At 42.5% G+C, this 23,361-nt stretch overlaps 2 protein-coding genes across 3 annotated transcripts in view; one reads left to right on the plus strand and one right to left on the minus strand.

Moving 5' to 3' along the window:
- The first annotated feature begins 1,003 nt into the window (after positions 1-1,003).
- Positions 1,004-5,139, plus strand: KCNS2 (potassium voltage-gated channel modifier subfamily S member 2). The gene is made up of 2 exons (XM_061373206.1): positions 1,004-1,134; positions 1,970-5,139. Exon 2 carries the CDS (start codon positions 2,007-2,009, stop codon positions 3,438-3,440), a length of 1,434 nt encoding a protein of 477 aa, XP_061229190.1. The 5' UTR covers positions 1,004-1,134; positions 1,970-2,006; the 3' UTR covers positions 3,441-5,139.
- Positions 5,140-15,832: 10,693 nt separating this feature from the next.
- The window catches only part of STK3 (serine/threonine kinase 3), a 126,722-nt gene continuing 119,193 nt past the window's right edge, over positions 15,833-23,361 (minus strand). For both annotated transcript variants that reach the window (XM_061373210.1, XM_061373207.1), the window contains exon 11: positions 15,833-19,112. In XM_061373210.1, coding sequence (XP_061229194.1) covers positions 18,954-19,112 — 159 coding nt within the window. In that variant the 3' untranslated portion in view covers positions 15,833-18,953. The remainder of the gene's footprint in view (positions 19,113-23,361) is intronic.

Below are 23,361 nucleotides of genomic sequence, written 5' to 3' on the forward strand. Positions count from 1 at the left end.
TAGCCCCGTACAAAGCACCTATGCAGGGAGTGCCACCACTTCCCATAGCTGCCATGACCAGCCTTAACCCCAGGGAAACTCGGCCTCACGCCGGGTGCAGCAGGAGGAGGGAGATTTCTTCACAGCCGCCTCCAGCGTGGGCAGACACGCTGCCATCGGTGACCATGTAATTTAGGCATTACTCCACATGCCAGCGCGGAAACTGCCCCGCCGGGAGCAGCGGTGCGGGGCGGCTAGGCCCCTCCGCTCGAGGTGCAGAGGGCCGGGATTATTCCTCCCGGCATCGCTGGGCAGGGCCGTGTGAGGAGGGCACCGGAGGGTCGGCGGGCAGCCCCGGCGCGCAGCGCCGCTTCCCGAGCACCGCTTGCTCTGACGAGTCCCCCCCCGCGCCTGACGGGGCTTCAGCCCCGCGGGGGCACCCCTCGGCCCCACAGCGTGGGGGAAGCCCTACCCGGGGCCCTGCCTGCGCTGCCGCCGGCAGGGTGAGGGGGCGGCGGGCGGGGTGCGGGGCTGTAGGCGGGCGGCCCCCCTCGGGAAGTTGTGCCGCTCGGAGCCGGCGTGAGGCAGGATCGCGGGGGGAGGAAGCCCCGGTTTGCGGCGCCGCTGCCGTGCCCGCACAGCGCCGGTGCGCGGGGGCAGGAGCGAGAGCGAGCGAGAGGAGGCACCGCCGGCGCACCGGCTCCTCGGGGCCGCCCCTCCTCAGCCGGGCAGCGCGACCACCGGCCCCCAGGCACCCGCCCGCCCTCCCGCCGTGCCGCTGCCCGGCTCCGCGCCGCCGTTCCGCGCTGCAGCCCCCGACCGCCCGGCGGGGTCTGGCCGTGGGCACGTGGGAGCGGCGGGGCGGGCGGCAGCCGCGGGGGTCGTCGCCATGACGAGTGCGCGTGCCGCCGCCTCCCGCCGCTGAGCGGGGCGGCGCGCGGCCGCTGTCCGTTCAGCACCGCGGGGCCGCACCCCCACAGCCACCGGTACCCGCACAGGTACCGCCACCAGCAGCCCACCGGTACCGGTACCGGCACCGCACCCGCAGCGCCAGCGAGGCGAGCCCTGGCGGCCCCCGCGGGCGGCGGCGATGGCGGGCAGGGGCCGGGGGCAGCAGGGCGCGCCGGCGGGGGGCCGCGGCCGCTGAGAGAGCAGGTAGGGCGGGAGCGGCGGGGCGCGGAGCGGGGCGGGGCAGGGCGGCTCCCCCGCCGAGGGGCCCGAGCGGGGCGGGGGGCGGTGGCGCCCCCGGGGCAGATGGGGCCAGGGCCGGGGCTCCTGCCGCTGGGGCGCGGCTGGGCGAGCGGCGCGGGGGGGAGCCCTGCCCCGGGTGGCGGCAGCCGAGGGGCGGGGTGTTCGTGTGGTGGGTCCGGGAGGATGGAAAGGTCCGGGTGGAGCCGGTCGCACAAGGGCCGTGGGTAATGGGGGGGTCGTAGGAGAGAGCCGCAGCCCAGGTGAAAGGTACGGGGAGGGACTGGAGCCTGCAGCGGGAACAAAGGAGCCGCCCTCAGTGTCTTCAGTGGGAGGTGGGAGATAAGAAAAAAGAGGGGAAGGGAGGAAAGAGAGGAAAGGGAGAAAAATGGGGAAAGAGGGAAAGAAAGAGAGAGAAAGGGAAGACAGGAAGAAATGAAGTAAAAGAAAAAAATGAAAAAAGTAAAAGAGAAAGAAATAAAGGAGAAAAGAGAAAAAGAGAGAAAGAAAAAGAAAGAGAGAAGAGAAAGAGAGAAAGAGAGAGAGAAAGAGAGAAAGAAAGAGAGAAAGAAAGAAAGAAAGAAAGAAAGAAAGAAAGAAAGAAAGAAAGAAAGAAAGAAAGAAAGAAAGAAAGAAAGAAAGAAAGAAAGAAAGAGAAAGATTAAAATAAATAAATAAATAAATAAAGATTAAAATAAATAAATAAAGAAAGAAAGATTAAAATAAAGAGAAGAAAGCATCAATATGTGAATGTGCTGTAGACTTGCTCATCTTGCCGATGTACTGTGTAATTGCATCCCAGGTTTTCATTCCCTGTACACTTCTGGAAGGAGCTCACTATGACAGGGCAGAGTCTGAAGGCTTTATCTGAAGCGAATTTTGAAGACAATGAGATCAGCATCAACGTTGGAGGCTTTAAGAAAAAGATGAGATCCAACACATTATTAAGGTTCCCCGAGACCAGGCTGGGCAAACTGCTGAGCTGCCACTCAAAGGAGTCAATCCTGGAGCTCTGTGATGACTATGATGACACCAAGAATGAATTCTATTTTGACAGGAACCCCGAGCTCTTTCCTTACGTGCTACATTTTTATAACACCGGCAAGCTCCATGTGATGGGTGAACTCTGTGTGTTTTCTTTCAGCCAGGAGATTGAATACTGGGGAATCAATGAATTCTTTATAGACTCCTGCTGCAGTTACAGCTACCATGGGAGGAAAATGGAGCCAGACCAAGAGAAATGGGAGGAACAAAGTGACCAGGAAAGCACCACGTCGTCTTTTGATGAGATTTTGGCATTCTACAATGATGCCTCTAAATTTGATAAACAACCATTTGGAAACATCAGAAGGCAGCTCTGGCTTGCTTTGGATAATCCTGGGTACTCAGTCTTAAGCCGTATCTTCAGTGTCCTTTCCATAGTGGTGGTGCTGGGCTCCATCGTGACCATGTGCCTGAACAGCCTCCCAGACTTTCAGATAGTTGACAGCAACGGGAACCCTGAGGAAGACCCTCGCTTTGAAATCGTGGAACATTTTGGTATTGCATGGTTCACTTTCGAACTGGTGGCGAGATTTGCAGTAGCTCCTGACTTTTTAAAGTTTTTCAAGCATGCCCTGAATTTGATTGACCTAATGTCTATCCTTCCATTTTATATCACTTTAATTGTCAACTTGGTGGTGGAAAGTAGTCCAACTTTAGCAAATTTAGGCAGGGTTGCACAAGTCCTGAGACTCATGAGGATCTTCCGCATCTTAAAGCTTGCTAGACATTCCACAGGTCTCAGGTCCCTTGGGGCCACCCTGAAGTATAGCTACAGAGAGGTGGGGCTTCTTCTACTTTACCTCTCTGTCGGCATCTCCATTTTCTCAGTAGTGGCTTACACCATTGAGAAAGAAGAGAATGAGGGGTTAGCCACCATCCCTGCTTGTTGGTGGTGGGCTACTGTAAGCATGACCACAGTTGGCTACGGGGATGTTGTGCCAGGGACCACTGCTGGCAAGTTGACAGCATCTGCATGCATCCTAGCTGGTATCCTAGTGGTAGTGCTTCCCATTACACTGATCTTCAATAAATTCTCCCACTTTTATAGGCGTCAGAAGCAGTTAGAGAGTGCCATGAGAAGCTGTGATTTTGGTGATGGCATGAAAGAAGTTCCATCAGTCAATTTGAGGGACTACTATGCTTATAAAGTTAAATCCCTTATGGCCAGTCTTACCAATATGAGCAGGAGTACCCCCAGTGAGCTGAGCCTGAATGATTCACTGCATTAGTGTACAAGTTTGACAGCAGTTTGCATGAGAGCTATCAAGAGCTATGTTTGTAAATGTTTTCCTATTTGTCTTTTTTTTTTTTTTCCTAGAGGATAGTGTTTCTGACACTGCACTAACTTTGCACTTGAGAGACTAAAGACATTTCTATTACAAATTGACATTTTGCACATTTTCATCCTGTTGCATTGGTACTAAATGCTGACTTTTCCATACAAATGTTACCACTTCCATGACATTAGTGCTGGTGGTATAGTGATGATCTGTCGGTTTGTGCATTTCCTCATCTGAGCACAGAAATGAACGTACTGAAGTGGAATAAAGATTCTTAGTTGTGACTCGAGTAATGAAAACATCACCCCTCACCTATACTGGTATCTGTACCAGTGTAGGACTTCCATGTGTTTTATAACAGTTTGAAACAATCACCTGTGAATTACTGATACAGGAACACTCTTCCACATCTTTCTGACTGGTAATTCTGATTGTCACATATCTGAAAACACCTCTGAGCTTCACCTTCCGGTGGAAGTTTGCTTACCCTTGAGCATGTGTGTTAAAAACTGGGTGTTCTTGTTCTGAAATATTTTGTATGGTAACATTTTTCAGAAGCTCCTAAGCAAAGACCTACCTCTGCTTCCAAGATTAGGTCAGTAATGAGCCCTCTGAAGAAGCCCACCCTTCATTTTCAGATACCTACGTGTTGAAAGACTACATTTCCACAAGTGACTCTAGGTATGGAGGCCAATCATGACATCTCAGGTTCCCATTTCCGGAAGTGATCTGCACACAGCTTGGTTCCAGTGAAGCTGAAGATACGCTGTATTTCAGTCTGTCAAAATGGTTCTGAGATTAGACACACAAAACCGTGGGTTTTCAACAATTAGAAGCTCCAATTAAAATCTTGGATTTGTTTAATGAGGCGAAATATTCCCACATGAACAGTAAGGCAGCATTTTAGGAACTGACATTCATATACTGCAAAAAGACTAATTATAAAGATGCCATATGTGATGTTGAGCTATAAAATCTAATTTTATCAGGAAAGCTTGAAAGCAGGTGTTGATAGCAGACAACTCCATTAAGCTCTCTGCCAAGGAAACTCTTAAGGAAAAAAAACCCAACCCTGTAAGTCACATTTTCCCTCAGAAAGGAATTCACAACTTACAGCTAAGGAAGAGTACAAGGGCTTAAGAAAGGAACAGATAAAGAAAAAGAGCTCAATGCTGCACTCACTGTGGGCAGATCCTCCTACCTGCTTCTGTGACGCAGACAATTTAAATCCTTTCAAGGGCTGGCCTGTACTTTTTTCTTTATATAAAAAAAAAAAAAAGACATGAGAGAGCAGATGATCTGGGCTTCCAAGAGTAATCATGAATCTGCATAAACTTCTTTTCTGAGTGCTCAGTCTTTTCCCTTATGCAATTGTACAGAGATCAAACACTTGTGGCCGACAGGCAGAAACCACTGCTTCCCTCTCTTTATACTTCTAGGCATCTGTGATATAAAACAAACTACTGTCACCCTGGGGGCAGAACAGGATTTCTCTTCAGATCCTGCTGCTTTTTCACTCCATTTATTACATAGAATATTCCAATTAATTATTTTTAATCTTTTTTTCCAGTTTTCCTTGTGAAGACTAGAGAGCTTTAGAAAAGAAATTCACACTGGTTGAAGAGAAATTAAAGTACTAAAGCTAAAATTGTCATGTTTGGAAGCCTGTGTTTGTGTACTGCAACAAGGAGTGGCCCAACTGGCAAAATAAAGCAAGAATCTGAATAGGTAGTATCCCTTATTTAGGCTTGCTGACCCTAAAAAAATAAAGAGTCATCTGCACGGCCCTGAAGGTAGACCTAGATAACCCAAACTAGTTGTCCAAACTCGAAACATTTTGCTAGTGTTTTCATTTCTGGAGGGCAAGTTCAAGTTCTCTGCTGAGTCACAGGCACAAATTCAATAGTTTTGTCCCTGATTCATATTGCATGTGTGTAAGCTATCATACACCTATAAACACCCATCCAAAACACAGCACAGCACTAGGTTGTCTGATGGATTGACACACCATGAAAGAAACTAGGGAAGGAAGAGACGGGCTTGTGCAGCACATACACTCCCATTGGATTACATGCTGTGAGGGTGGCAAACTCTGGCACTGATGTCACGGGCACTGCAAGCTCTCTCTAAGTCCGCTGGCTGGGGGCCTTGAAGAATCCAGCTGCAAGCAGTGGTTTTATCTCAGTTTCACAAGCAGTTGATTCCCGGAGTTGAAAGCCAATGACTTTCGGGGCAGTTACTCAAAAAGACCTGTAAACCTATTCCCTCAGCTGTTGCTAGTTTGGCATTGCAAAGGTTGGAACCAAACTTTGCAACACATCATTTCAATAACCTATAGCTTATCTTATGTTCTAGATTTATTATTATTCATAGGGCCAATGCTCTGTCATTTCTGCAAATATTGAATGGAATGTGTCCAAATTGTGTTTTACTAAAGAAAATGGAATACCCCAAGGAATTACAACTTTTATTGTGCTGGTTGAAAGGAATTTTCATTATTGCTTTTTTATATAAGTGCTTTGGATCAAAGACACTAAATAAATAAAGTACTGAAATTTAATATGTTCCTATTATCATGACAATGACTTTACACAGTACACAGGAATTCCCTTCATAAACTTAACTAACTCCATGTCAAAAGTAGTCAGGTTTTTGCTCCCCCATTCTCCGGAAGAGCATTCCAGATCTGTGCCGCTTTCCAAGGCTTGTGCAACTTTCAGCATAATTTTATTAATGGCTGCTTTATATCAGTTGGGTTTTTTCCCATGCCACCACTGTTCTTTAGCTTAAATATTTCATTTTCTTCTTAGTGTTTGCATGCATGCTGTATTTATAGACAGCAATCATATGTCCTTAATGCTTATTTTCACAGAGTTATACCTGCCAAGCTTCCTTTTAGTTTTCTTTTTTTGCAAGTTGTATTCCCCTGGCCATTCTAGGAGATGTAGCTTTTTTTCTGTACTACTTCTGCCTGGATTTAATATTTTTGGATATTATATCATATTGTATTGCTTTGTACAGCAGTTGTAATATTTGCTTATGACTAAGAGAACTTTTCACTGATGAGGATAATGATTGTTCGATTTAAATGATGTTGTCTTGGCTCCCTCAAAATATCTTGGTAAAGAAGAATGAAGCACATCCTTCCTGCCATTTTGTGAAGTAACCTCTATTCTAGGGCTCAATCCAGTAAGTGCTGAGAATCTTCATCTCTCATTAAATGAAGTTACAGAAAAATGTTTTCAGTTTGAAGGAAAAGTTGAATCTCTCCAAAGCCTCAGCAAGGAGATGGTGTGCTGATTGAGCAATTGTTTTCACCAGACTTCTTCAATCACTCTTTGTAAGAGTGGGGCATTTTCACTTCTATAAAACAGTGGGTCAGCAATGAAGGATGAGAGGATTAATTGCCCACTTTCTCCAGCGATTGAAACTTGGAAACTGTTGTGGTCAGAAATCCGCTTGTTATGGATGTGCAGTTTAATGAAGAACATTGTGCTTGGCATGTGCTCCTACTGGCTTGTGACAGTCACCTTCCTGGCACTGGTGGAAATGTTGCTCCTATTCCCTTTCAGATGAGACCTTTGAATTGCTTAAAGGAGGATTATGGGAATATTTCAAATGAGACAACTTACTTTATTGCCAGGAATAAACTGTTAAAGAATCTTGATTTCTCATGCAAATTTAGGCTATTATGAGACTTGGAGATGTCCTCGAGAAAGCAATATGTTACATTATTTTCCTGAGATATAAAAACTATATATAGATTGTGATTAAGCTTTTTATGTATGTCCAGATTTTGCATTATTGCCTGGTTTATTATTCACTTACTTTCATCAGTTGCTAATTCTTTCTTTCTCTGCAGACTACTTCATCCATTTCGAAAGCAGACTGTTTTCTTCCTCACATATTATATATAGCATGAGCTACTTAACATTGCAAAATTAAAAACAAAGAACTTTGCATTTAATTTTCCAACTTTAATACCTCCAGTATTTGTACCTTTTTGTATAGAACTCTACGAGACTGCAGGGAATGACTGTATCTGGTGCTCTTTGTACTGAGTTTCTTGTCCCAGTAGCGTGTGACACACTGAAGAACTCAGCTTTGTGCCACAAAATGGAAATTAAATGCATAAAAAAGAATATTTCATCAAGGATTAAGAACTGATTTAAGTTTCAGGGTATTATGAGTATATATTACGGTCAAAGAGAAGCCTGGATCTCATCGTGAAGATAGGTTTCTTTTAATCATATACATTCTCCGTCGTGATGGGGAACCCACATTTTTCAGTTGAGCAAACAGTGCAAGCTTCTTGTTCTCTGCCTCACAGATTAGGGACTAAGCAACATAACAACAGCACTTGTAGGAGCTAAATCAACTTGACATGACTTTTCATCTCCTCTCAAACAACCCCCATCCTTAGAGGCCCCAGGTGTGCACATACAAGAAGCAGAAAGCCCCTAGAGTAACTGCCCTTGCTGTGCTGGTTATCCATTTCTTCTCACAATTCTCCAGACTTTTGAATTTACCTTTGATGGTGCTTTCAAACAACATTCAAGCCACAGTTACCAGTCCTATCCCTTGGTGAGGGGCTGTGTCAGAACTGTTCTTTTCTCATAATGTTATTCTTCCTTTTTTTAGTTTTTTTCCCAGTTTATGTGCCTGACTTCCCTAAGTTACACCGGAAATTAATTTGATTTCCTGTAACTTCAAGTTGCCCACTATTTAGGAAGGGCTCAAAGAATATTCAGTTTCTGAAGCATCTTTTACTGATTCTGCCTTTTCCTGGCTTCTTGCCTGAGAATAATTTGCTGGATTAACAATGGAACAAAAGGCAATACATTAATACATTGTTCAAAGCAACAATTCTCTGCTTAGTTTATTCAAAGACAGCTGTAATGTCTGCACCTTCAGATCAATAGTTGCAGTTGTTAAGAAACATCACCCTGATTCAACTCTCATTTATAAAATGATGGGTTGTCAACTGGAGGAGGCAACCTCCAAACAGTCTAGAAACTGTTTCCCAAGCTAGCATGACACTGCTGGCAAAGGTCTGGCTCTGTCTGCTAGTACAGGGGATTGAGGATCATCTTCACAGGTGCTGAAACTCAAACTGACCTCCCACCAGACCATGAGGAAAACTGTTTGCCTGACATCACCTCACCCTTTACACACAACCCTAAATCGTGCAAGTCTTCACTTGGATAAATGCATGCACCTGGCTACAGGAGGCAGTGGCACAAATCCAACACTTCAGCTTCACAGAAGTGTAGAAGAAACATCAGCACCTCCCTCTTCTTTGTCTTTGCCTTTCAGGGTACCGGTGGGGCTTGGCTTCTCCCTAGTCCCTGCTCAGAAACAAACAGGGATAACTTTTCAGGGATCAGAAGAAGTCTGCTATAAACCTGACAATTTATCCTCTAAAGCACCCAAAGAGTGCCCAGTTTTAGATTCACAGTCCTGCATCTGCTTCTCATGACCACATGCACAGGTGCTCTGTGGGGTGCACAAGTCTGTGTGGTTCTGAGCAGACTGTTCCACTGATCACACCGCTGACCTTCAAAGAAAACCTTCAATCATATTTGGAAGATGGGTGGCACTCAAACATCTTTCTTTGCTTATGAGCAGCCACTGCTCTGCCCATCTAAAGTCCTGTACCTCTTGCTCCACCCTCTCAATCTGTTTGTTGTATCCCAACGTGCCTATTTGTGCAGCTCCAGAGACATGCAATGAACGAATGGGTGATGTGGTGGGGTTGTAGCACAGCAAAATGAGTGGCTGGAGTTCCTGACTCAGTAATGCCAATCCTACCAACTTTCAGTGGAAACTGTCCATGTTCTGTCCCATTCTAGGAACTGTTCTGAACATTGATATCCAAGCATAGCCCCTTTAATGACCACCTGCTTAATTACCAAGTAAATTCTGATTTATTTCAGATCATGTGCTATCACCTCCATATGTTAGGTATTCCAAGTATGGCCAAAGACAACACATCAAAGATGTGATTTACTTTGGGAAAAATCTCTTCTCTGTTTTTTTCATTCTCTTCCCATACCAAGGCACAGCTTTCTGCTGTTTCTGTTAGTATGATCCTTTTTTACCATTTCATCCCTACCCTGAAAACCCAAAGGAAGAAGCCCTGGATGTATTTTTCTCTGGTGGAGTGGTTCTTGGTATTCCCTGTGGAGCACACTCTAAAGAAGGCAGCTGAAACCTGGAAAGCAGCAGGAGAGCGGGCTGTCCCCATCCCGTTCCCTCTTAGGTGTCTACCCCGCTCTTGCACAGACAGCAGAGAGATAGGCAGGTCTACTCAACAGGGGATGCAGCAGCTCCTTCTTGGATCCTTTAGTATTCAGCCTGGCAGGTGAGCTATCAGGTTTGACAGCCAGTTTGTGCATGGAGCTTCTCAGCTGTGGTGCTGGAAACGCTTTATAAATAGAGAGCAATTTTCTTATGCTTTTGGTGGCAAAAATGCACTGGGCCCCCCTTATACCTGTTAGTGGGAGCAGCCCCACCCCTGGCTCTCAGGTGCCTCAAGCACAATAAACTGGAACCGCGCTGGAGCTCTCACCAGTGGTACCAGGGCAGTGCTGAAGAGCACAAAGGCCACCTCCTCAGTTGATCTGTTACACAGCACTGGCCCATCCACCAGCACACCAAACTACAAATGTGCTTCCTCAAACTTGGCAGGAGCCTCAAAGCACTGAACAAGCCAGGAGATGGGAGTCACGCTGGAAATGGGAGGTGGCAGGGATTTCTAGGTGCATTTGATTTTCTTATGAATCCCTTTAGGTTCAGAGAAAGGTCAGTCTAGACATACCAAGAATATAGAAGAAAAAGGCTCTGACAGTTTATGCTTCCTGAAACAAGAGAGAATCACAGAATATCTGACAGTTTTCCATCCTGGCAAAGCACAATTAAAGAAAGCAAAATGCATCTCACCATGCTGCTGGAGAAGGTGAGAAAAAACCCATGGTGAATGCAAGATTAGTCTAGGTTCATGGGCCTTTAAACAGAACATTAATCCTATACAGTTCAGAAAAGAAAAATAAACTGGAATGGAAAGCAAAGCTGCAGCTGGAAGTGTTCAGATTCTTTCCTTGCAAAGTGCACAGGACAGCCATGACTTGCATGGTTTCATCTAGAGATCTGCACCAAACACCACAGACCAGCATCCCCAGGTTCAGACTCCCAAACGTTTCAGCACAGCCAGGGTGTCAGCCATACCCTCCCCTCACTTGCATCAGCAACATGGAGCCCTGAACATGGGGCTGGCAGCCTCGTGGTGTTCTGGGATAAGGCCATGCTGCTTCTGTCACTGCCTGTGGTGGGGGAACACAGCAGCTGTCTGGGTCTGCAGCACGGTGCCAGCCCTGAGCAGCACCATTTCCATTGATCAGGATAGAAGCCGGAAAGCAGCTCAGAAACACAGCAGTGATCTCTTCTTCAGTGTGACTGAATGGTCATTCCTCATTCTAGAGCAAGCAGCTGAACTAAACGTCTCAGTTCAGCACCTGCCTACAAATAAAATATCAGTCAAACACTTGGCGATTAAGACTCCCTCCTATTCCAGCTGCAAGATAGGACCCAACTGTCGCGTTTTCTGTGGCGGCTGAAACTGAAGTGCTATGAGAAGTATAAAAATTGTGTCAGTTGATGGGCTGAATAAATCAATGCTAGCTACACTTAAAAGGCTTCAAACTTATACCCACTCTTGGAATAAATTTGCATTAATTGTTGGGATGTGGATCCTGTGATCTCAGAAATCCTCAATTCCTTATTTACCCCAATAATTACATATGTGGGGGATGTTTAAACATCTGGGTGTCAACAAAAGAGTTATAAATACACTAATTAGAAGAAATAGGTTTATCAAATAATAGAACTCTTTATCTATTGATTTCAGCCACATCACATTGTAGAAGATATACAGCCCCAAAGCTACTGTACTTTTGTGAAACCTGAGCAGTCAGTGGTGAACGTGCTTCCTTAGCAGGACGGGTTGCTGAAAAAATACAAGCATATAGTCCATCAAGAATTTCTAGCACATACCCGAAGTGGGTTACAAAACACTTTTGGTTGGTTTAGTTTCTAACAGCATGAGAGAGACTCCTGGAATGCATCAGAGCAGTATTTCAGCTGTATTTATTGAAATACTCAACTAGCACTTACTGCATTGGAGATTTCTGTTCACTTTCAGAGGTAAATCGGATTTAGACTAAGCGATTATACGTATATAAATCAGTGCAGTGCTGAACATTAACACAGTTACCCCATTATTTTCTGGATGGTCTCAAGAACTTTACTCTGTAAAGATCAACTAACAGGAAAAACTAAACAAAACCTTTCCTGGATTTTAGGAGACTCAGAAGAAGTTCTTTATTACTTGCATATACAAGTTCAGAGTTTGATTTGCTTCTGCATTCTTTTAATACAAACCAATTTGAAAAAGTCTGGTCTTCTTCCATAGTTTCAGCAGGGAAAATTGGTATATGACAAAAATGCAACTTACCTACTGACTGGAATAAGGCATGCATTTTAAAAAGAATCTCATGCTTTTGGATATGGTTGCTAAGAAAACTGGTAACTCCACTTAATCCTTCTTCAAATAATCTCTGACCTCCATAATCTCTGGACTATGACACCTGTTTTCATGTGCATGAGATCAAAAGGACACCTCTTGCTGTTAAGCCTGTATACCCCATTGTACTGTAATAAAAATGAAATATCAATTGATGCATCACACTACAGGCTTAGTGACAGATAAATCAAATCAAAAGCTTTTGGTTTCTCTCTTTGATGTATTGGCTGTGAGATTTTCCTTAACCACGCAGGCTTTGGAAGCCCAGGAAGAACACAGAGCAGCAGGAAGATCTGAAGAGGGGAACAAGTCGTGTTATAAACATCGATGTGTGCATCAGCCCTTTCAGCAACACCAAGGGAATGAAAGGATGAATAAGAGGTAGAGAGGGTTCCTTCTGTGTGTGTCTGCACACACCTTTGTACAGTGAGAGAACCATTATACTGGTCAGCTCCAAATACCGGCCCTAAGGGGAGAAACAGGACTTGAAGGGTCGAAGGGCCATGTTTTGCTCTGGGAGTTGGCTAGGGAGAGGTACTGTAATATAAAATTCCAACAGGAATTCGCAGGAAGAAGAGTCCAGGTCTTTAGTAAAGAGCACACAATTTAATTAATTTGACAGAGAAAAAATACATCCAGATACATCAGCATGTGGCCATGTACATTTACAAATTTGCTTTCTGAAGTTGTGACACCTAAAGAAAGGAACTGTGAAGGTTACTGGGGTTTGCAGTGCATGAGTAAATAGCATTAACGTCTTCCCCCACTGTCACAGACAGAAAACCTGTATTCGAGCCCAGGATCACACTAGTTTTATTCCTTCCATTGCTCTCCTGCCGGCTGGCTCCAGGCAGCTCCCTGCTCACTGCTGAGTTTATCCCCTCTGAATTTACTGTGGCCTTCAGAAAGCCCTGTTTGCACTGAACAAGTATGAGCACAAGGCAAGACACTGGCTGTTTGCCTGTGGCACATGGGAAGTCCCACTCTCACCATTATTTCCAGCAAAGCTAAACCCAGTGCCTACAAGAACAACTTGGGAGGCTGAGGGATAGTGTTAGTGCTCTAAGAAATGTCCTGGTGTAGAGCAAGAAGTGATCATTAGCTGATGCCATTGCATAGACTCTCCCACTGCACTAAATGTTTTTTGTACATCAATATGAAATTGGACACAAGGAACTTTTTACTTTCCAATGTTTCAATGTGATTTTCACATACCTTGGGGTGGCCATGCCCACATCTGCACCAGGGGCTCTGGCCATGCTGCACTCCTATGAGCAGACAGCTGTGGCCTTCTGCATCAAAAGCCATCTGCCACCACAGTGTGGCCTTGTTGAGAAAGGGAGCTGGCTCCTGCAAGGGCCCCTAGACCACAGACACTGGTTTAAGCACAGTGCTGTCCCGATGCTGATCAACAGCTTCCAGACTCACGCAGAGTCTGTTGAGGGCAAAGCACTACTCACCACTTTGTGCTGCTTCCTCACACTGCAGGAGCCTCAGTGCCTCCACTGCAACAGGGAAGGGAGAGGAGGAGAAGGGTAGGAGGGAAGAGTGGTTCCCACCAGGGCACAGCACTGACACAGCATCCTGAGCATGCGCACAGCCCATTCAGCACTCGTAACACCCAGGGACAGAGCAGGGAAAACCTCTCCATGCAGAGACAAACATCAGCTGCAGCTGAAACCCTCCATGACCCCAGAAAGGAGTAGGGGAGGAAAAGAGAAACCACCACCCTTTCTTTTGACAGGGATTTTCCCCCATGTTTATTTACTCAGTTATGGTATGTTTCAATTTTTTTAAAATTAATCATTTTAAACTTCTATCCTTAAAAGTAGTAACTGAGTAAGTAAAGCACAAATATAAAAGACAATAAACATGAATGAAAAATCAGATGTGAAACAGCGACATAGAACAGTAAGTTATACGGATGGCTACCTCATTTGCTTTTGTCAGCCACGCTTTTTCGCTCCCATCCATAGCTGGCCTCATCAGTGACCTGGAGAGGTGTAAGCACTGTCTGTCTACTTTTCCATTTCTCCCCAAAGAAATTATTTTTAATTATTTGCTTCTTCCTGTTTCTGTGACAAATAAGGCCTAGTGGAACTAACCACAAGTCTATCCTGAGGAATCTGTGAAGCAAACAATGGGAAAAAAGTACCTAGTATCTAGCCTGTCTGGGACTAACAAATACTTCGGAAGAGAAAGAGCTGGTTAGAATCTGAACTTACTGTATTTTCAAATGAAGGGAAAACAGGACAGCTGAGACTTTACTGAATAGAAAAAGAGAATAAAAGCTGTTGCCAACATTTGTATTTGTGCACAGTGTTCCAAGAACACTTGGCTCAGGGCTGCCCTTAGAAGTAATGCCCACATCCATCCCCCAGAGGAGGGGGAAAAGCAGCAGCAAAGAACACCTGACTTCTCCAAGGCTTTCACTTGCAATAGTGGGCCAGACACTGCTGTACCACATACTGGTATAGAAATATCCCAAAACTTGCTTCCCAGAAAACTGCATAGCATGGCCTCAAGTTGCACCAGGGGAGGTTTAGATTAGATAATGGGAAAATTCACTGAAAGGGTTGTCAAGCACTGAAACAAGCTTCCCAGGGAAGGGGTTGAGTCACCATCCCTGGAGGTAGTGTAGATGTGGTACTTCGGGATGTGGTCCAGTGGTGGACGTTGGCAGTTCTGGGTTAATGGCTGGACTTTATGATCTTAAAGGTCTTTTCCAAAGTAAATGATTCTGTGATTACAGAACATCCATCATTGCTTTGGAAATACAGAAATAAATACCACAGTAAACTGGAGCTCTGAATATTTATGAATGCAAAGAAATAAAGACTTCCCCACACCATAAGATCTTTTTAATTAGTTTGATAACTATATATAGACTTAAAAAGAAAATGTAACCCTCATCATATCAAACTGATAAAACAGTGTGCACACAGAGTGCTTTACAGAAGTTGCACAGTATACATTCTGCGTGGAAGCACCACTGCCTATTAACGGTGACTTGTGCAGGAATTCAGTCATCATGAGACGTATTTGTATCTGGAAGTTCAACACGCTGGGTGGAGAAGCATCCTGAGCCACTGGACACTCTCATCTAGATATACATGGTCAAATACAGTAAATAACTGTAATATCCAGTAATTGTCAGATTAATTCACATTAGCAGCAGAATTCTGTCACTTCAAGCATACCATGGTTCATTAAAGAGTTTTGCTCATAAGTCTCTTTTACTGAAGTGCCTTTGTGGGCAAATTCTTAAGCAGTAATTTTTAAAACTCAGAAAAGAAATGGGCTATGGAGTAAATTTTGAGACATTAAATGGATTTGCCTATCCATTACCTACTGTAGTTCTCATTACACTAGAAAAATCAAAGGCACACCTAAAGCTGCTAATGTCCACTAGTACCTCCAGGTAAAGGGTGTCTATGAACATTTCCAGTGGGTTGGGGTGATGCTCAGCTGTCTCAGGGTTAGGCCTTTAGCAACCTTAGATTGCAGAGTGGTATCCACACAATATTGAGGACTTCTGCCCTTAGACCTGTCTGATACTCTTCCATTGAGATCCTCAGACTTCTAGAGCTTGCAGCAACGTCTTGAGCTGGATAAATCCTTTCCAGAGCTGACTTCAAGTGATGTGGTTCTCTGCACTCACAGCCGGGCTCAGTATTATGAGAAATGACAATGGAAATGAACATTAATGGTTATTATTTATGTAATTTTGTTTCAGTTAGAATGAACAACAAGACAACTGTTATACATGAAAAATTAGCTTTTATTACAAATGTTTAGTCATAAGTGATGATGTTTCAAAATTTGTTTACTTACTAAACCTAAACATACAAAGTCAGAAGCAAACAAGAAATTGCTTGGTTAAAATCTCACTGAAGGTTAACTTGTCAGTAGCTGTATCAGATTTCCTTGCAAGGCTTGCTTTTAAAATGTCGTATTTATTGTACTATCAGATTTCCTTTACAGAGATGCTCATCTTCCAGTAGAGATGGGAAGTCAACAACATGGATGATTTGATTAATTTACATAAACAGAAGAAAGAAAAATAAGTTGTATCTATCTCTCGATATACAACCTGTTTCTTTAAGTTATGCTTGCACATAATTTAAAGCCCAATACACTGGCTTCTGAAGCCAAAGACAGCTCATACACTGACTGCACTGTGCACCGTATCAAAAGGGCAACATTACTAACTTCATTTTAACTGGTGAAAGTATTCTTTGGTCACAAATGTCCAATATATCCCAGATTACAGTATATCAGAAGTTACTTCTCACCCATTTTAAGCAGCTTGCTTACACTTCTATTTCATTCCATGGCTCTCAAGAGTTTTCTCCTCCATGTATAATCCACACCTGTGTTTGTGCATGTGCACAAAGTTTGAGTTGTTTCTGTGCAGACAGATCAGGAGTGAAGAAAGAATATTGTTTATCTTCTGGTATCTTTCAGATGTCAGACTGCACCAGCTCTAGTCTAAAACAGCCTTTTAGTGGAGTCTCCTAGGCAGGCAATTCATATTTAACGCACTGCATTACCAAGTTTTCAGAATACATAAAATATGCAAATTGTGATCATTTTATTACATTGCCTATTACACTGTAAAGCCACATTATTAAAAATCAAAGTCTAATTTTTGATAGGAATAGTTTAAGAGAGTAGGGGAAAAGAAAGCTGCTAAAGATGCAAGCAAGAGTGTCTGCACAATGACACATTGTTTAAAAGGCACACCAAGAAAAGGCAAGCTAGGTTCCTCTCCTGATGGTTTAAATCTGTTTTATACTTTTCCTTTTACATATAGATATGCATATATGTGGGTATGCTTACATGAATACATGTACGCACACACACCTTTGAATTTTGAGAACAGAACATTCAAGAATTAGAAATTCACTTTAAATAAATAAGAACCATACAAGGGGGGGTGTGCTGTTATTTTTTGCTGCATTATGAGTATAATCTAATGACACTGTGATATGATTACACCTTTTTTTTATTTCTCATCATTTCACTGTATAAATGTGAGGCCTAAGACTAGCAGGTGCATTTATCTTGCCTAAAGTAATTTCTGCTGATCTCCTGTGTTTTTGCTTCTTCATAAGGGATGGCCCCAGTTCAAACAGTTTGGGCTTACATGTCAGAGCGTGGCATGCACGCAAACACACAGAATGACAATGGCAACAATGGCTATATGCAGCTCAAACCCATGTACTGGTCCCAGCCCGGCTGTAGTACACCGATCTTGTAAAAACTTCTGGTTTCCTTTTGCATAATTTTTTATGATATAATGCACCACTTTCGATATCTGCACTGCTCCATCTAAATGGTCCACGTATGATGACGGTGAATGTGAAGAGGTATGAGATGATTACAAACTTCCAGAAAACATTTAACAGAAGATGCCCACACAGTAGTCACCATTAAAAGTTTAACAGCTGATGGTTCAAATGTAAAGATATTTTCAGCTGTATTATTTAAAGAAGTATGACTATCACAGTAAAGTTATTTACACAGAAGGCAACAAGAGCAAAGGTATCAATACAGAACACAGTAGATTGTTCAGGGAGTGGATCACATTTTCTGCTAAGTCTGAAATATTTCTTGCAATGTTGTAAATTCTACCTACCAGATAACCCACAGTATAAGCCAGACAGAAGAACTTGCAAAAAGATACTAAGAGCTTGATCCTGAATTTCTGATTCACCAAAATCGATCAGCAGATCGATCAGCAGGAATTTTGAATGTCTAGCAATTGCAGGACAAAACCTTTAGAGGACTGCAAAACATTGCTTCTCTTCAGTACTTATTACATATAAGTATTCAATTCATTTTCTTTGGCTTTTAAATTACTATCCTTTCATATCTATAATATGAAACCAAACTAAACACAAACCACTAATAACTGCCCTCTCCCCTGAAAACTGATAAAAAATTAAATGAATAAAAAAAAACCGCAACATTTTCAGAAAGTGTAGCTGTTACTTCATTATAAAACTACAGTGCAAACGGTTCTGTACTGGTCAGAATTGCAATAGCAATTGGAAATTTACACTGAAGGAGTGACTGCAAGTATCGATTCTCCTAAAGAAGAGAAAAATCAAAACTGATTAGGCACTTGTTTTCTTGTTTAATGAAGGATCATTCAGTGTGCGTAAAAATGATAGAAATACTGTCTAAAAGAATGCTCTGTAGCGTAACAACTGGATTGATCAACTACAGCCACAATCCCTGATTCAGGAAAGCAGAAAAACATGCGCCTATTACTCATGTTATGCATCTATCCTACTGATATGAATAGGCTAGATACATGTTCAAGTGCTGTCCTGAATTGGGAAGCCTGCTGAAATTGGACTTTTTTAAAAGAGTGGTAAGATTTTCAATTATACCACAATAGTAATTTTACCTAATCTGGCTCTGCTCTCCACAATATTATCCTAATACTTCCTAAGAAAAAAGAAAACAGGCATAAAATAAATAGGATAACCAAAGATTATGTAATAAATATGCTACCAAGTGGGAGGAAAATCCATTGCAACGTAAGGCTCTGTAGTGTTGCACAATTAAGAAATCGCTCCAGGTGCTCCAAAACACAACCCCAAAGTACAACACCGAGTTACCACTATGCACTTAAAAAGGATTAAGAAGTAACAGATTAAACTTCTATTCCATTAAAGATTGAAAATACACACAAGTGTTAAAGTTTCCCTGCCTCTGCAGAACACCACGTGTATGTTCTTTCACCACTCCCATTGTAACTGAAGGAAAATTCAAAAGATTGGGGTTTGGAAACTCTAATAATCAAATTCCTTCAGACTTACGAAGTGTCCACACTGACTCACAGTATTATCTCTGCACGTATAGCAAACTCAGAAATTCTGTTGTCTCCGTTTCTTTGCATCCATTGCATCTAGGATAGGTTGTCTCTTTGCAGTGTACCTCTGGCGAAGCTCTTCAATTTCTCGCTCCATCATAGGGTCCAAAGCCTTTAATCGCATCTGTAATTCTTCTAAACTCAGATTCTTTAACTGTAAAACAACCAACCAACCAAAACAAACACAGAAACAAACAAAACAAAAAAAAAAGAAAAAGATTAAAACCTGTTTTAAGCAAAAATGAAAACCACTACCTTTCATGATTCCTTAATTTACAGTTGCATTGTTTTTACACATTTTGAGTATATGTATACACATATAACTGTTTATATAACCAAAAGCCTAAGAATGCTCCACAGTAAATAATTTAACAGCATATGAAAATACAGAGTATATTTAATATACACGATAAAGTAAAAAACCCACTTTGCAAACCTTGCAAATAGATTGTAAATAAATAGAGGGTTGGATCTGAACTCATTCGTCTGAAAAAAGCATGCCACAGTATACACAATTACATTCATGTCTATAACTTACATTGCTTGATGAAATATTTCTTACTGAACTGCAGCATCTTACAGAAGCCTGAAAAAATCAGACAGCTGCTGCAATAGTCTGAGAGGTATTTAGAGGTACTTTCTGCTAAGAACAAGGCACCTGTCTTCCTCAATAGACTGCTGCCAGAACTAGTCAAAGCAAATTGCTGACAGAGTGTTTCAATAATACATGAAATAATTTCCTAAATTCATAGGAAGGGGAGCGAGTTACCTTTGACCAAGCTCTCCTTTCTAAAAATACTTTCTCACAATGTTAGACAGCTCATTACATTTCATGCATTAAAAGCAACGGGTCATTTAACAAATCATTTTGTTGGCTTGATGGATGATGCAAATAAAGGCTGGAGTCCTGCCAGGTACTGGGGCACATTAGGCACTACTGCCCCAGCTGCTTGCAGGGAAGGATCCACATTTTAAGTATGTTCCTTTAGCTGGCCTAGGGATTTTTTTCCCTGATGAAGTCCAGTGCCTCTGTGCGTTTCTCTCTTGTCAGAATTGCTTATGTGTGAGTGTGAAAAAATATCAACAAATTTCCAATAGCACAAATAATTTCATTTTAGGAAAGGGATAATCTATATTTTGTTTGCAAATATTCTGTCATCACAAACAAGCACAACCACCTAACTCGGAGGGGAAAATGGAAAACATTTCCTGAATCAACCTAATGAGTCAATACTTCGTTCATGAATCTAGGGCAGTCTTCCATCAACACAGTCTGATCTGCTCTCCCTGAGGAATGAAATACTAGTTTTGATCTTTATTTTTATCAGCATCTGAGGCATATAAATTAGCAACACATACTGCTACATACAAACCCAGCATTACGACTTCTACTAATAGACTACATTGCACATAGAATCACAGAATAGTTTGGGTTGGAAAGGACCTTAAGATCATCTAGTTCCAACCCCCCTGCCGTGGCCATAGTAAACAAATAACCGAAAGTCATAATAAGGAGGGAGTGCAGACAAGAAATTGTAGAAGAGCATATGGAGGAAAATGCACATTTTCATGCGATGTCATTTTAACTGTAAGATTTGCAATGAAGATGAGAGTTAAAACCCGGGTGTCAAAATAACTTCCAGGACCAGAGATCCTCAGACCTGTAGAAGCCTCAGAGACCTCAGATGTGCTCAATAGCTCATCAGCCTCTGTCCCAAATGACACCTTTCATTTTTTTAGGAGGAGAAGAGCTGCCTCCCAAGGAATTAAATAAATATAATCTAGTATTTCTTCCATTTGATAAATGCAAGAAAGGATGGAGGAAAGGAATCATAATGCCTCAGTCACCAAGACTTTTACAGAAAAACACCTTTTCATTTTCAGAGAAAGGATTAAAAAACCCAACCATTCCCTTTCACTTTTGGCCCACTGGTAAATGAAACTGGCAGGTGACTCATTTTTCAGTGAAGATACTCTTTTAGAGAAGTGGTTTAGAGAAGCATTGGAAAGATTTGCTGTATAATAAGCAAGAATTATACTGCTGATTGTCCTGTTTAACTGATCCCAACACAGCACAGACAAGGGAACAAATAAACCCCTATTTTTTCAGTATACATGACAGGGAAACGTATTTGGGACTCCACAGACCCGCAAACAGTCTAAGAAAGGCACTGTGAATAACCTCATGTGCAAGTATTTTGTGAGAACTGTCACTGATCAAGTGTCTTACCCACTCTGGGCCAGCATGGGCAGCCATTTATTCCCTCTCAGTCACCACTGTAGACATCAGGCTTAAACTGCACAGAATAGACTCCAACTGATGCAATCACATAATTATCCTGCACTGAAAACCATTTTTTTTTAATAGATTGTCAGAGAAGAATGTGATGGGTGAGTTATTATTTAAATTTCAATCAAGAAACAGAGCCAGCAAACAGAATTAAATATTCTTTAAAGATCACAGACAGCTGGGGTGGAAATTAGAATATAAAGGGAAGGAATTTTTAAATCCAGATAATAAGGATCTTCCAGAATGATCTCAGCCCCATCACCCAGGGAACCCAGGATGCCAAAGCACTCATCTGCATGTACCGCTGATGCTCAGGACACTCAAAAGAAGATGATGACAGAAAATGGGGACATTAAGAAACTGAAAACAGAGTTATGAAGGTCTCCTTTATCCAACATCAGATGCAAAACCATTTAATTAGCCACAGCTGAATCTAGATGTGTGTGTCCCTCACATGTGTCTCCTTGAGGAATTTAAATACTTTTTGATTTCTGTCTGTGCTGTAGATAATAACTTGTTAACTCTAAAAGCCTGCAAGAGTCCTGACACTGGATGCAACAGCAAATGTACCAAATGAGATATGCAGAAATAACTCAAGATACTTATTCCTGTGTAATTTATTCCCCTGCATGTAAATATTTTGATTCAAATTCTTAAAGCGATCCAATACAGCTCAGCACTCATTTACTTACCACTTGCAATTTTAACTGCCATAAATAATTTCCCATGTACTTTGTTGCTGTAACTGCTAGGGCTACTGGTGTTAATGGGGAGTGGAAAACATTCAGCTGTGCAAGCTACAGGAATTCAAAAACACTTTAAATTACATTTTGATAGCTTTTAAAACACTGTACGCTGTAGCAATTCAGTAATCAGGGTAGTGTAAGAATCGCTCAATTTCTGTCACTCCAAACAATGGAATCAGTCCTGTCCTTTTGGAGATCAAACACCCACAACCACACAACAGATAGCAATTAGGGTAAAGGTGGGCCACCTCCAAGACAGGTATTCAGTGAATGGAGTTTCTGGTAAAAGTGTACCTGGTGTAACCTATGTTGAACTTTTACCAATGGGACACCAATCATCTACCTCCTCCTGGCTCATTTTAATAGGGTTAAATACTTTTCCAAGAAAGACTACAAGTAGAAGTTAAAAAGCAGCAGAACAGATTAAGAACCGTTAGCAAGCTTTTCTTAATGTGATCATCCTCATTAAGCTGGGATACAGTAAAAAAAAAACACAAGTTAGGGCAACTCTGAGCATGAAGTGATCCATTTGTGTTCAGGGCACAGGTCAGAGCTGCTAGTGCTCCAGAGAGAGAGGTACTCCTCTTGTGTGAAGGTGGTAAGAACCTCTAATTGTTGGGATTTTAAGAAGCAGTAATTCAGTTTTGTAGCTGAAGGAAAAATAACCCAGTATTGTCATGCAAGGTTGGCTGAATGCAGTGCAGTTTAAGCATTTCATCAGAAGAGTATTTCCTATGCAGAAAGCATTCTTATTTTGGTCAATACTGGTTTCAAGTCAATTGCTTTCTTTACATGTCTTCAAACAGTGACACAGAAGGAATTCTACTGATGCAATCATCTCCCAGAACCAAACTTCAGCAAGGGAACTGCAACAGTTTTTACTTTCTTGGTATTTGTGTCTAACTTCTTTCACCCCAGATGGCCCAGATTCATTTGGAACAGTATTTTCAGCAAACCAAAGAATAACTACTTGCAGTCAATACTACTTCTGCTTGCAGGAGTACCACCTTACCTTTCAAGTACCCACACCGTACCTTTCCTATTTTGTTCACAACCCTGGTCAAATCATACTGACAAAAATTCAGATCAAAATGGGCACTTGAAAAATATGTATGTGTTCCTGTCTACAGACCTGAGTTCTGTAGCAATAAGCTGAAAAGGACATAAAATACAACCAAAAATGGACTCTCAACAGCCATCAAATCAAAGGGTGCAATTCAACTCCTGACTACTGGCTTTCACCTGTGTCCAGCACAGGAGTCAGGAGGAAGGACGTGCATCCGAGATACTCAGTGGTGCTTCTGGTCCATGGATTTAGGTGAAGTGATCTGTAAAAGAGTCTGGAAGTCATTAGCCACACTTGGCCA

Source organism: Neopsephotus bourkii, unplaced genomic scaffold (assembly GCF_033783945.1).
Source record: "Neopsephotus bourkii isolate Nb327-2 ecotype Australia unplaced genomic scaffold, CSIRO-AGI_Nbou_v1 NB_1630, whole genome shotgun sequence".
Taxonomy (NCBI): domain Eukaryota; kingdom Metazoa; phylum Chordata; class Aves; order Psittaciformes; family Psittacidae; genus Neopsephotus; species Neopsephotus bourkii.

Bases quoted from the DNA above. Each gene is read 5' to 3' on its own strand.
- KCNS2 (XM_061373206.1), top strand. From the start codon at position 2,007: ATGACAGGGCAGAGTCTGAAGGCTTTATCTGAAGCGAATTTTGAAGAC.